Raw genomic sequence first — 13,416 nt, 5'->3', positions numbered from 1 at the left:
AAGCAGAGTTAGTTTGGTGTCCACCACCAACATACCAAAATATGCTTCTACTCTCTATAGTCCTGTTATAAATCAGGAAAGGAATGCTGCAGTTGGCTGGCTGCGGAACAGACTGCTGAAAGGAACAATGTATTCCTCCCCCTTGTGCAAGTGTTTACATAATGACATGAACAGAGGAGACTGGAATGGATTGGGAGAAGCAGCCCTCCCCCCAAAAAACAAGTGGGACGCTTTCTGACCCCCCAACTATTTCAAGTCCTTTATAGTGAGGATGAGCAGTTTCTTGTGACAGATGCTGATGTGGCCTTCCTGCCCCTTGGGTCATACCATACTGAAAACCACAGGTACCTGCAATGCTGGACTGGTCTGGAAGCAACTCAAGCGTCTTTGAGCCAAGCTGGAGCATCCACTCATACAAAACAATCTTTATTTACAGATACAGAGTAAATATAAGGGGACTGAAGACATGTGCCGAGGAGCAGGTTAGTCCCAAAGCCCCCAAACTCTGACACAGTTTTGGCCAGGAGAAACACCATACAAGCCAAAACTGAGACTATGTCCCAAAGGGAAAAATCCGCTCGGCCGATCTCAGTGTTACTCAACGTCATTGAGCAGCTGCAGTTCAAAGACCTGCATGTGCTCTTTGAGCCGTCGATGTGCAGCATCAGCGCTGTGTGGCCGTCGTTCACGCTGTAGCTCACAGATACGCAGGCGAAGTCGTTGCTCTCGGCGCCGGCAGGCCTGCAGCTGCCGCTGCGCTTTCCCCAAAGCATCAAGTGCTGCCTCAGCCCGCCGTTTCCAAAGCAAGGCACTGCCCACCTGGTAGCTGTGCTCGTTCTGGATGTAAGCGCCAGCTGGAGGAGGTAGGCGCAGCATGTAGAGAGAGAGGGAAACAGGGTGGGATGGATCCCCCACAGGCTCCGGAAGGGCTGGAGAGGGAGACGCTTCTTCTTGACCTGTAGCAGCTGGTGACTGTTCCAGGGGAATGTCTGTCAGAGGGGCCAGGCTTTCTGGCTCTGGCCCGGGAAGGATGGGCTGGCTTCGGGGCTCACCACTGGAGGGTGCAGCTCCAGGGCTTGGTAGTTCTTGTGCAGGAAAGCATGAGATGTCCATGCACAATGAAGGTGACTCCTCCTTGGGGCAAGAACCACAGCTATAGGAAACAGAACAGAACCAAATCAGACACAAAAGCAAACCGAGAGGATCTGCCACTCTCCTGCCTCAAAGCAGTGATGAATGTTGGCAATCAAGGGAAGAAATCACATGGATGCAAAGGGCACATATAGGGCCAGCCTTACTCCAGAGTCTGAAGCCAGCTACTTTAGACACTTCCTATGAGATTCAACAATCCAAGTGTGCCAGCAAGGAACAGCTGAGAGTGCACTAGGCCTGGATATGGGAAACAAAGGAAACCCTTATTCAATGTTTCTTATGAGGCTGCAGTGATGGTCAAATTAGATAAGTATATACTGCATCTTAAGGCTACAGAACAATGCTAGGAACAGTCAGATCTCATTTGGATCCATTATTACTCCTACACTACAATCCTATGTCTACATTCGCCATATTAACTATCCATAACCTCCATCAGTTTCTTCCTCCCCATCCTTGTCCCTGCTTCCAGCCATAGCCTCCACAGTTCTACTCTGCAATTGTTTCTTAAAAGCACCCCTCTGCTCTAAGCCCACAGATGTGTGGAGCCAGTAAGGAAAAAAAATACCATTAACAAACAAGGGAAGACAAAGTCAAAAGGGTAGCTCACCTCTGCTCCTGCTGACGTTTTCCAAGTCTGGAGCTCCCTAGCTTTGCTTTTCGGCGTGGCTTGGCATGAAGCTCAAATATTGTGGGGACAGCACCCTCCTTGAGCCGATGGTAACCACTAGGAAGAAAGTACAGACACACATAAGCCGTTGCTGGATGAAGACTGCCCAGCATTCATCTCTGGAAGAGCATCCTAATTGTGGATGACTGGGCAGAAGGGTGAAGTTTTTCAGGGGCTACAGGATCCTGGGAGATGCTAACTGCATTTGCAGTCAATCAGTTACATACTGGCACCATGGCAACATTTTTGCCCATATCTCTGTGTACCAATGAGCCGTGAGTACAACAGTCTTAATCTTTGTCATCCATATTTCTTAGAGATTCGTATTCCCCCCCAAGACATAATGAAGATGCCTACTACCATATAACGTGCTTTCATGTGCACATTCACAGAGACACATATACTAATTTAATACAGCTTAACAGAAATCCAATATTTTACTGAGCAGACAAGTTTGCTACTGCTAATGCACTGGGTTTGCCCCGGTGTGTGTCTTATGAGGTGCTCTGTATTGAATCAGGCCAAATCCAACTTGAAACACTGGCGTGGATTACAGCGATTAAATTTTGGCTCAAAATTTTCTACAATACTGACCCTAACACTCTCCTACATCACCTTCTTGATGACCCTTACTTCTTTGATAAACCTTGGAGCGCAAAAATAAAACAACTGGGAGTTGAGCCTGACTTACTTGGTCATCTGTCACAAGCCGAGGCTTTCAGGCTCATTAAAGGGAGACTCTTGGATATTCATTCTTCCAATATTTTATGTGCTGCCAACAAAACTTGTTCACCTTTATACTATCATTTACTGGTTAAAGTAGGCGAAATTCCCAACTATATTTTGGAATGCCCAAAAATTAGAAGGGCCTTTTCTATGGCCCATTGTAATTCAATTCCATCTTCTGTTATTTGGGGTAGATTTAATGGCATCCCTTTTCAGGAAAGAATCTGTCCCTGTCCTCAGCGGGCTGTAGAAACATTAAGACCACCTTCTTTTTCATTGTCCACTTCATAATGAGGCCAGAAGGAAATGTCTAGCCCTCCAATTTTATCTTAACTCCCTTGCTGAGGATTTTGCTATATTGCAATTTTTATTAACCATCGATTCTGACATTGTTTCTCAGATAGCTAAATTTATCTCACAAATTGTGGCGACAAATTGGAAGTGTGCCCCTATTCTCTGAAGTGCTTGGGTTATAGGTGTCATTTGTAGTCTGCTATGTTGACAAAAACTATGTTTTTTTTTTCTTTTTGGCTTCCCCTAGCTTTTTATGTATGAATGTTCTCAATGTGTTGTAATTGTATGCCAATAAAGGTGCTGAAACTGAAACTGAAACTAAACTACTGCTAATGACTACAACCTGTCCTCACTTTTGGTGTCCTTTCCACCAAAAATTAAAAGCCAGTTGGCTTCCAGTTCTGAGTTGTCAAAGTCTACTTTTTCAGTGTTTGTGCTGGTATTTTTTTTTTCTGGAAGAATACTATAAATTAGAAGCTGGTCACTCATAAATAAACCAGACTGGAGCTCCATGACAGCTCTTTCTCGCCTTCAAGACTTGTTTTGTTTTTCTGGACTTCAGAGCATTTTTACCTCCCTCCTCCACGTTCTGAACTTCAGGGAGGCTACAGCAGGGCCCCCATTTCCCAGCAGTACCTTCACCAATGCCAGATGTGACACAAGTCCTTGCCTTGACAAGACCAGATCTGACTGCTTGACCTTACAGGCCTCCTGGACTTCAATGACCTACCTGGTGCCCACTAGTTCGAAGCAACTCTTCTCAAAATGCTTGGAGCAAAAGTAAACATACTTAGAGGCAGGGTCCCAGAGACCTTGACCACTCAGGTCCTTCCGCCGACAGTTCTCTAGCCACACAGCTCGTCGGGGATTGTCCTTCGGCAGTCTGCAAGAATGAAACAGTGTGAATCACAGCATTAAAAGAAGTCAAATCCCCCTGAAGACAAAGGACCATATGGAGGGGGTCAGGTAAAAGGGAAAGGAAGACCAGGGTGCCTTAAGAATGGCCTTGTCCTATATGAATTTGCCCAATAACTGAGATCATCATCACAGGCCGTTCTCTCTGGGTGCCGGACATCTGAGTTTAGGAAGGCATTTACCAAAGATAGGGTCTTTTATTGGTTGCACTCAGGTTATGGACCTCCCTCCCAAGAGATATTCACCTGGTGACATCTTTGCTGTCCTTTAGGCGCAAATGCCTGATGGTGATAAAATTATTGGTGGCATACGGTTTATTAATTGCTGCTTTTTTAAAGTTTATTGGTTAACTACTTTGCAATTGAGCTATGTTTTAGGTTTTAATTCTTCTTGTTTTTTAGCATCAGTTTGTGATTGCATTGTGGTTTGATAATATTTATATGAACCACCTTGAATAGCATTCTCTGAGCACAACATGACACAATTTTTTAAAGGTAAATAAGATGCCAAGCAGCTTGGGACTGTGCTAAAGCTGTTCTCGGCTACAATAAAAAAGCAGCAATATGCAGGAATTCTTTCAGCGAAATAAAGAACAAGTCTCCAACTGGACAACAAAGGAATCACAGTACTGTAGAATCTGACAGGCATTTCTTAACCTTTCCCTTTCCCTGCTACGTAGATCTAATCCTGACAAGTACTTAGGTCAGAAGAATCCCCAAATATGAGTGCCTTGAGGAACAGTGGAACACATATTTAAAAAAAACCAAAAACATACTGGTAGCTGGGTACAGAGTTCCCTGCCACAAATGGAGTTTTCAATTCAGTACTACTCAGCCCTCAATACAATACCATTATAAAACTGAATGGAAGATTGGAAGCAGTGGTGGACCTGCCATTAAGTAAAAGGGGCTTCTAGGACTCTGCGGAAGCCTTATTGAGGCTTCCAACACAGTCAGAAACTGCTTTCGGTTTGTCAGAAGCACAGTTTAAGACATCAGGGAAGCCTCAAGAGGCTTCTCTGATGCATCCCGGAGTTGTGCAAGTCTCTGCAATGTTTTGGTGGGGGGGGGGTGGATTCGCATGTGGAGGGGCAGCATCCCACAAGTGGGTGCCATTGCAGGAGGGCAGGAGGTCTGGTCTAGAGGGCAGAGCCTCCATTAGCCCGAATATAACATCAGATGGTCACCAGTTTGAGGACACCGGCAGCTCTCTGAGCTGCTGAGAATGGCGAGACCTTGAAGCAGCTGAAAAGCCATTGGTGTGAGCAAGAAGCGTCTCGGCTACCCTCCATGTGAGAGATGGAGCTGCTTGTCAGCCTGCCTGGGAGAACTGGAGGCCAGAAGTGAGATCAAACCAGGAAGATCCATTCTGAAATGTTGTCGGTTCTTGAAAGAGAGAACCTCTATGATTGTAAAAATCCCCTTGAGGGATTTAGAAATGCCTGCCTATGTAAACTGCCTTGAATAAAGTCAGAGGAGTAATCCGATGACCAGAAAGGCGGTATATAAATACCTAGTTAATTATTATTATTATTATTATTATTATTACTATTGCGGACCTTTGCCCTGGGGCACGGGGCTTGGAAGGTCCACCACTGACTGGGAGAGTGCAGAACGGATTCAACTCTCACCGGTGGAAGGAAATGCCTCGGTTGCGAGTCTCGGGTGTGTCACGGGAGCAGCAGCCAGTGGCAGAGCAGTGACGGGGCATCTGTAACAGAAAATAGAATATTTATAACCTGCTCTGCCTTGAGGACTTACATGTGAGAACTGTATAATTTTACTTCAGAAGGAAAAGCAAGTTGGAAACCCCAAGAGCAGGGCAGTGTCTTTTCATGCCAACAAGTCAGTCCATAGTTAACTTGGTATTTTCAATTCTGCTTCCTGAGATCTAAATCTACCCTCCTCTTTGTTTCATTCTGCTGAGCATATTTTTCCCATGCTCAATTACTGCAGGATTCAGTGGCTACACTGTTCAGGAATCAAGGTGCTTTCTGATAGCTCTGAAGAGGGACAGGGGAAGAGTGGACAGAGGGATGCGCTTTTCCCCCTCATACAACACAAGAACCAAGGGACTTTCACTAAAAGCGAGTATTGGGAGAGTCAGGACAGTCAAAAGGAAAGAATAATCGGCGGAACTCCTTGCCACGTGGTATGTGGGAAGACATCATGCAGGGGACGGATAGAGGGATGTTCTTCTCCCACTCACACAACACCAGAACTAGGGGACAGCCACTGCCTTGGAGTGCCTGGAGGGTTAGGGCAGGCCAAAGGGGATGATAACCAGTGGAACTCCTTGCCACATGGTATGGGGGAAGACACTGTGCAGGGGATGGGTAGAAAGATGTTCTTCTCCCTCTCACACAGTACCAGAACGAGCTGACAACCACTAAAATTGGGAGTGTTAGGATAGCCAAAAGAAAATATTTCTTTACCCGGCGTATAATTAGTCTGTGGAACTCCTTGCCACAGGGTGTGGTGACGGTATCTGACCTGAATGCCTTTAAAAGGGGGTCGAACAGATGTATGGAAGGAAAGTCATCACAGGTCACAAGCCATGATGGGCATGTGCACCCTCCTGGTTTCAGAAGGAGGCTGCCTCAGAAGGCCAGATGCCAGGGAGGGCGCCAGGATGCAGGTGCCCTGTTGCTCCCTGAGGCACCTGGTGGGCCACTGTAAGATACAGGAAGCTGGACTAGTTGGGCCCTGGGCCCGGTCCAGCAGAGATCTTCTTATGTTCTGAAGTCGCACCCCTTTGCACGGTCTGCTTCCAGGAAGTACTGTTGATGATGTCGTCGCAGTTCCTTCTGGACTGGCAGGTCAGGCGCAACGTGAGGAACACCAGCAAGAGGCTCAGGGCAGGCGGTGGGGGGGCCGACACGCTGCATTGCTGGTCTGGCTCCCAGGTGGCGGAGATCTGGGGGTCCCACCAGACACCGCCTCAAGTGCGCTGGCAGAGTGAGCGCTACCAGTTGAGTTGTGTGTCCTGCAGACAGGTATGAGTTCCAGCCCCACTCTACGACGGTCTACTCAGAAGTAAGGCCCACTGAGCTCAATGGGGCTGACTCCCAGGAAAGCAGCCCCAGCCCCATTCACACACTCCTCCCCCCCCCTCCAAGGAGAGGACCACAGTGGTTCCCCCACGGGTGAAATGAGGGTGCCTGAGCTAGGTCAGCAGTGGGGAGTATGGACCGTGCTGAGGATGCTAGTCCATTCGGTCTGGTCCATCTGGGGTGGGAAGGGGGGGTCACTGAGGACCATTCCAAGCCGGACTCCCCTCCCAATGGGACCTTCCAGAATCCCTGACCCAAGGAGGGGGCGGGGCTTCAGCTCTTCCCCCCCAGGCCTTGCGGATGGCCCCTCCCAGAGCCCTTTTAAAGGGGACGCGGACTGCAAGGCCCTGTGCGGCAGACAGTGACTTCGGAGTCTGAGTCTCACCTCCCCACTCCCATTGCTCGCTCGGAGCACCGCCGGCGCGGCTTCGAGGCTTGCCTGCGTGGGGGGGATGTTCTCGCGAGAAGGGAGCGCGAGACGTTCCGGGGCTCGAGAAGGAAGGGGACAGAGGCGAGGCAAGAGCGTCACACCCCCTGACGGACACTTCCGGTCTGGAAGGGAGCGCTCCCTCCCCACGCATGCGACGTGGAGTTGTAACAGAGAGAGGTGGCGGGCCATAGACTAAAGAGGACTCATAGATTACGTAGCCCACTCAGGGAAGCTCTTCAATGTCTGTCAAAGTAGTCTTGAAACGTCTCAACGGTCGTACCTGAAGTGTGGGGGCGTCGCTTTTGGTCTCTCGCTCTCTACGGACCGTGACGTCACTTGTTGCGTCACAAGCATCCCCCCTCCCCATTGGGGATTACCTTCAGCTGCCCCGCCCTCCCCCTTCAGAAGCAACCAGCGAAGGGGAGAGGCTAGGGTGGGCGTGGCGGTGGCACGCGCCGTCTGGCCAATCAGAGGCCCGTTTGAGGAGCCTCAGCGCCAACGGCCAGTTAACTGTCAGAGTGAGGCGGGGGGGGGGCTGAGGCTCTGCTGTTCTCTGGGGGGAGGGGGGAGGCTCTGCTGTTCTCCGGGGGGAGGGGCGCTCCTGACCCAGCTTCTCTCAGTCCTTCATTCTCTGACGCTGCCTTCCGCGGGGTCAGACCTCCCCACAGACTGAGGACAGCAGACCCCTGGCAGCGCAGGCCCAGGCCCGGCACAGCTGAAAGGCTGGAGAGCAGACCGCAACTTGCTCATTAAATATTAAGTATCATGCAGTTAAAATGCTTAAAACTTAATAAAAGCAGAAGAAGTACAATAAAGATTGATTGATTGTATTGGCACCCTTCAGTCTCGAAAGACTCTGGTATCGCGCTCTGGATGGTGGTTCTGGCACAGCGTCTAGTGTGGCTGAAAAGGCCAATCCGGGAGTTAGTGGGCCAGGGAGTCCTCCCCAACCCTCAGAAAGCCTTCTAAGGCAGTGGTTCTCAAACATTTAGCACCGCTTTTTAGAATGAGAATCTGTCAGGACCCACCAGAAGTGATGTCATGACCGGAAGTGACATCATCAAGCAGGAAAATTGTTAACAATCCTAGGCTGCAATCCTACCCACACTTATCCAGGAGTAAATCTCATTGACTATCACTGATAAAAGAATATACAGTACATAGTAGCTTGTTAAAAGTACAGGTCTGTCACATTTCCCCAAATGCAGTCACATACCATGGTAGCATCAAGTCTAATATATTGAAAGTAAAATACTGAAATGATGAGACCCACCTGAAATTGGCTCACAACCCACCTAATGGGTACTGACCCACAGTTTGTTCTAAGGCCTTCAGAGGGTACAAAAAGTTACTTCCAGTTTTTCAGGAAAACCAGAAAGTGATGTTTTAGGCAGCCTCCCTGACCCTCAGAACACCCTCTGGATACAACAGAAGCACAGCTTCAGTCATGTTTGGTCAAGTGGACCAGTGGCTCGCAGGGGACCAGAAGCTGGCTGTGGGCCAGATAAAGGCTTGCTGCGGGCTGCATCTGGCCCCTGGGTCGGGGTTTGGGGACTCCTGCCCTAAAGCAATAATAGGTGACATGGAGGTATAGTTCTTTCCAGTGAAAGTACAAGGGGTGCAAAATGACCTTTTCACCAGATGGTTTTGTCTCCAGATTCCTCTCCGGATAATGATTTGCAATCACTCCATTATCTACTGTGTGCAAGACTGCACACAGCTCCACTGTGGGAACCCTGCTGAGCTTGTGTCTAAAAGCCATGGTGAAGTAATAATGAACCACCAAGAAATGTGACATGAAGGAAACCAGGATGAAACAGCAAGCCTCACTCACAAGAATGACTTGAGAAGTTAGCCTAAGCACTGCATGGATGGATGGACGAACTGAGCTTCTCCAACTGGTTGGAGTTGTCTTGGGGCAGGGGGGGAGGTGGGGAATGGGCGGAACAGGGTAGAGGGAGGCAGAGGGAGTGAAGGATTGGGCCTGGGAGGGGGTCGGAGACAGCCATAGGCTCTGGCTCCTTCCAACCCAGGCAGCCTAACGTAGACCTCTTGGGGTCTGCACCTGCTCAAAAGTGGGTGCAGATCCAAGGAGACTCCCAGCACTAGCCCAGCACCAACTGGATCCAGTAGTAGCCATTCCTGCACCGCTGGAGACCTGGGCGCCGCTGAGCTTAGAACTGGTCTGCCAATTTGTCCCAATTTAATGTTCATGGTATTGTTGTCTTTTTGCTGCTTTTATCTCCTCTCTATTTTTTATGCCACTTTATCTGCATTTGTTTGTGTTTGTTTGTGTTTGATGCTACTGCTCTGGTTGTTTCTGTTTGTGGTTTAGTTATGGTTCTGCTCTTGTTCTTAGTATGCTGTTAAATATTGGATTTTTATTGTATTGTTTATTGTATTCTTATTATGATTTTACTAGGTATTGTAAGCTGCCTTTTGTGCCCCATTGTGTGATGGGGGTGTTTGACCCTAGAGATTGGCCAGCGCAACTGTTAAGAGCTCAACAGTTTTTCTGAAAACCAGAAATTCATTTCTGACATCTCTGTGAGGTGTTCTGAGGCCCCCATCGGAAAGATGCTTCTGTTTTTTCTGAAAACCGGACACGCCTTTCTGACACCCGCAGAGCTTTCTGGAGGAGCTTTGTGGGGAGAGCTTTCTGAAGCCTCAGAACACCTTCAGACGTGGCCAGAAAGTGCTTCTGGTCACATCTGGAAGTCAGACGAGGGCCCCAACCTGCGGGTTCAGGAACAGAACCTCCCAGATGCCGAGGGCCAACTGTACATTCTATGTATAGGAACAGTCAGTTCAGTCCTTTCAGGTGTAAAGTGTATGGTTGCCCTTAATTTGTATAAGAAGTTTCACCCCATGAGGTTCACTTGGCAAGTGGGAGTATACAAGAAGGCATGTTCTGAGCTGAGCTTCCCTTTGAGACTTATGTAGCTGTTCTCCAAAAATTGACATTTCTCTGCTTGACCTTGGACTCCTGTAATGCTCACATATTCGTTTATGGTCTTTGTCTCTGGGGGTGGTTTATTCAGGACAGAATAAGTGGCCCCAAAGTCTTTCAAACAGTCATAGACCTTTCCCTTAATCTTTATAGTTACCAGTGGATAATGAAGTAAACATCATACCTTTAGGTCCATAGAAGTCAGGATGCTCTCCTGTTTTGAGTCTTTTTTGATTGTTTTGAGTCTTTTTTGATTGTTTTGAGTCTTTTTTGATTGTTTTGAGTCTTTTTTGAGTTCTGACCCATAGATTGGCAAACTCTGTTCTAGAGCACATTTCACCCACCCCTGATGAAGCTTTGAACATATTACTGTCACTGGTACTAAGCATTCATGGACCAACCTAAGTAGGTGGGGTCTTTCATGTCAAAGAGCCCTCTACCAATTCCTGATCTGGCTGGCCCTAATTATGACTGTTGTGCCTGGCTTTCTTCTCAGCCTCGTTGAGCTAGAGGTAGGGAGCTAAGAGACCGAAAGCTATAGGAGACTAGAGGCAGTAGCATAGTGCTTTGTTAGCAGACAGCTTCATCCCAAAGCCCAACTCTTGACTTTCTTTTCTTATTCTACATGCCCTTTTGCTGTCTCACAAAGTAGTAGAGCCCACTTATGCTAAAATATGATAAACATGTTTTCTTCCATTCTTCTGACAAATCTGGTGCCACAGATAACCCTTAATTATCTTCTCTGTAATGATTAGACTCATAGTGATTTCAATCTCCTTTCGACAAGGTCTCCACAGATTATCAGAGAACACCCAGTAAAAGTCTAAGTTTGAATAAAAATACCTCTCTGTCATTCCCAGCAAGGGCTAGACCACTCAGAGTCCTAACAATTTGGTGTCATTTTTTTCACTTAATTTGAGTTGCCAGGCTTCTGTATCAAGTGTGATGCCAATGTTGGACAACACTGGACAACACTGGAGTCTGTCTGTCTGTATAGAAAGCAGATATGCTCTCAATATCTTTGTGTTAGTATTCTTTCTCCTGCCGTCCATAGTGTGCAGGCCATGTACCAACATATGCACCATTGGTTATCTGCTCAGTGTTCCACACAGCTACTATCAGGAAGGTGACCTTATCATTGGTGGACTTGTTTCTCACCTCTTCCCTGCTTTTGTGCAAGAGGACTTCAGGAACATCCAGACCCACTATCCAGTTCTTGATCTTTTGTAAGTACTTCATTTTTCCATTCATCAGATAATGTTTATTAATATTCCACCATGTTAATGTGGAAGTATCTTCCATTGATTTCAGTGGGATTTACTTCCAGGAAGAGGTGCAAAAACTACCGGAGATATAGAAGATCCATGATCAGATCTAATGTTCCTTTTTTCTGTTTTTGCAGAAGAGAAGGGCAACTGATGGGAGAGTCTGAAGTAGCTGATGAACTCTTACAGTGAAATAAATGGTTAGTCTTTTAGGTTCTACAAGGATGTTTGCTATTTTTGATGCAGTAAGGCTGGGGGAGGACATTCATTGTTTCCCCCTCTGCTGTTTCACCAATGTGATAAGTGTTTTCTCCGCATTTTCCATATACTGGCAAATCTCAGGGAACGGGGAGGCAGTGTCCATGTATGTCTCTGTGTATGATTGGGTTAACCCTTCTTCCCAAAGCAATGCTGCCTCAAAGAGATTCTTTACTAAACTCTGCAGTATCTTATTTTATTAATGAATATTAACATACTTTGATTAGGTGTGTTGGGCTGGCAGAGGAGGATGGAATGTGCCTCCTTGTCAGTAGCAGAGCAGAGTGGCAGAGTAGTGGGGCAGCACAGGAAGCAACTGGTCTCAAACACAGACACAGGCACAGGCTTGTTGAGTAGAGAAGCATGTATTGGTAAAAGGAGCAGGCAGAAGAGTAGTCAGTCAAACGGTCCAGAAGTCAGGGATACAGAGAGGCACAGTCACGATAAGCAGTCCGAGTCAGAAAACAAACCAGCAGCACTTCCTCTAGAACAGGGGTGTTCAAAGTTTTCGGCAGGAGGGACACATCATCTCTCTGACACTGTGTCAGGGGCCGGGGGGAAAATTTAATTTACATTTGAAATTTGAATAAATTTACATAAATTTACATAAATTAATATACTAGAGGTGGAACTTATATGAATGAATGGAGGTCTTGCAATAGCTCAAGGCCTATAAAAGGCTTTGCACAAAGCAAGGCTGGCCTTTCCTTTGCTGCTGCTGCAGCATCACACACGTGAAACAGCAAGCAGTGGAGGGAGCCCTCATCCCACAGCTCACACGAGAGGTCAAACAGTCGCCCTCAAGCTGAGAGCAGTTGTGTCGGGCCATTGTGGGCTCCAGCAAGTGTCTGGAGGGCCAGAGTTTCATTGGAGACTAGGGTCTCCCCGAGAGCCGCATTGGGAGTCCTTGACAGCCGCAAGTGGCCCCAGGGCCGGGGTTTGGGCACCCCTGCTCTAGAACAGTGATTTTCAACCTTTTGCATCTCATGGCACACTGGCAAGGCACTAAAATGGTCAAGGCACACCATCAACTTTTTGACAATTGACAAGGCACACTGTGCTGTCAGTGGGGGCTCACAACCTCCAATGGTCCTATTGATAAATGACCCTCTCCCAAATTCCCACGGCACACCTGGGGACCATTCGCGGCACACCAGTGTGCCACAGCACAGTAATTGAAAATGGCTGGTCTAGAACATCCACCATGATCAACCCACACTTGGTGCCTGCACCAGTCTCCTTATATATTGGAGCCAGCCAATCAGAACAGGGTGACCTCATAGTCTTGTGACAGTCTTGTGACCTGCTCTGATTGGCTGCCCAGTGGTGCACTGCACCACTCCACCATGGGCTACGTGACTCTTCACACATATCCCCAAGCCACATGGCTCCCACCTCACACAGGTACATTTGATTACAATCACAGTGCTGCAGCTACATTTTGTTTACATTCACTGGGTCTGGACATCAAGGCCCCCTGCCACATCCTGGCTGACAACAATCCAAATTCTGAGAGATGCCAAAGGCCTGACAAGATGTACGTAGTATTAAGATATAAAGAAACTATGTGGGGTGGGGGGTATAGGATCTCTTATTTTGTTTAAAAGAAAAACACGTTACTCCAAAATCATAGTATATCATATGGCGGGGAGCGGGAGAAGGGGCTGGGATCCGGCAGTTATGCTGGATCCCAACCCCCATTCC

The 13,416-nt window shown here is 47.7% G+C and overlaps 1 protein-coding gene across 2 annotated transcripts; it reads right to left on the bottom strand.

Moving 5' to 3' along the window:
* Positions 1 to 410: 410 nt before the first annotated feature.
* On the bottom strand, positions 411 to 7,265 carry THAP7 (THAP domain containing 7). 2 transcript variants are annotated; one of them, XM_066628321.1, is made up of 5 exons: positions 7,195 to 7,265; positions 5,388 to 5,467; positions 3,573 to 3,725; positions 1,763 to 1,879; positions 411 to 1,153 (listed from the first exon to the last, which is right to left on the bottom strand). In XM_066628321.1, exons 2-5 carry the CDS (start codon positions 5,465 to 5,467, stop codon positions 595 to 597), a joined length of 909 nt encoding a protein of 302 aa, XP_066484418.1. In that variant the 5' UTR covers positions 7,195 to 7,265; the 3' UTR covers positions 411 to 594. The 2 variants fall into 2 exon arrangements, with proteins under 2 accessions (XP_066484418.1, XP_066484419.1); XM_066628322.1 differs by lacking the exon at positions 7,195 to 7,265 and adding an exon at positions 6,192 to 6,326.
* Between the last annotated feature and the right edge of the window lie 6,151 nt (positions 7,266 to 13,416).

This window comes from Tiliqua scincoides, chromosome 5 (genome assembly GCF_035046505.1).
Source record: "Tiliqua scincoides isolate rTilSci1 chromosome 5, rTilSci1.hap2, whole genome shotgun sequence".
NCBI lineage: Eukaryota > Metazoa > Chordata > Lepidosauria > Squamata > Scincidae > Tiliqua > Tiliqua scincoides.
The sequence above is the reverse complement of the archived record's forward strand: the minus strand, read 5'-3'. Positions and strand labels throughout refer to the sequence as shown.

Bases quoted from the DNA above. Each gene is read 5' to 3' on its own strand.
- THAP7 (XM_066628321.1), bottom strand. From the start codon at position 5,467: ATGCCCCGTCACTGCTCTGCCACTGGCTGCTGCTCCCGTGACACACCC. The intron at 3,726-5,387 runs GTGAGAGTTGAA...TCATTCTTGCAG, and splicing joins CGAGGCATTTCCTTCCACCG to ACTGCCGAAGGACAATCCCC. The intron at 1,880-3,572 runs GTAGGTCATTGA...CTTTCTTCCTAG, and splicing joins TTCGAACTAGTGGGCACCAG to TGGTTACCATCGGCTCAAGG.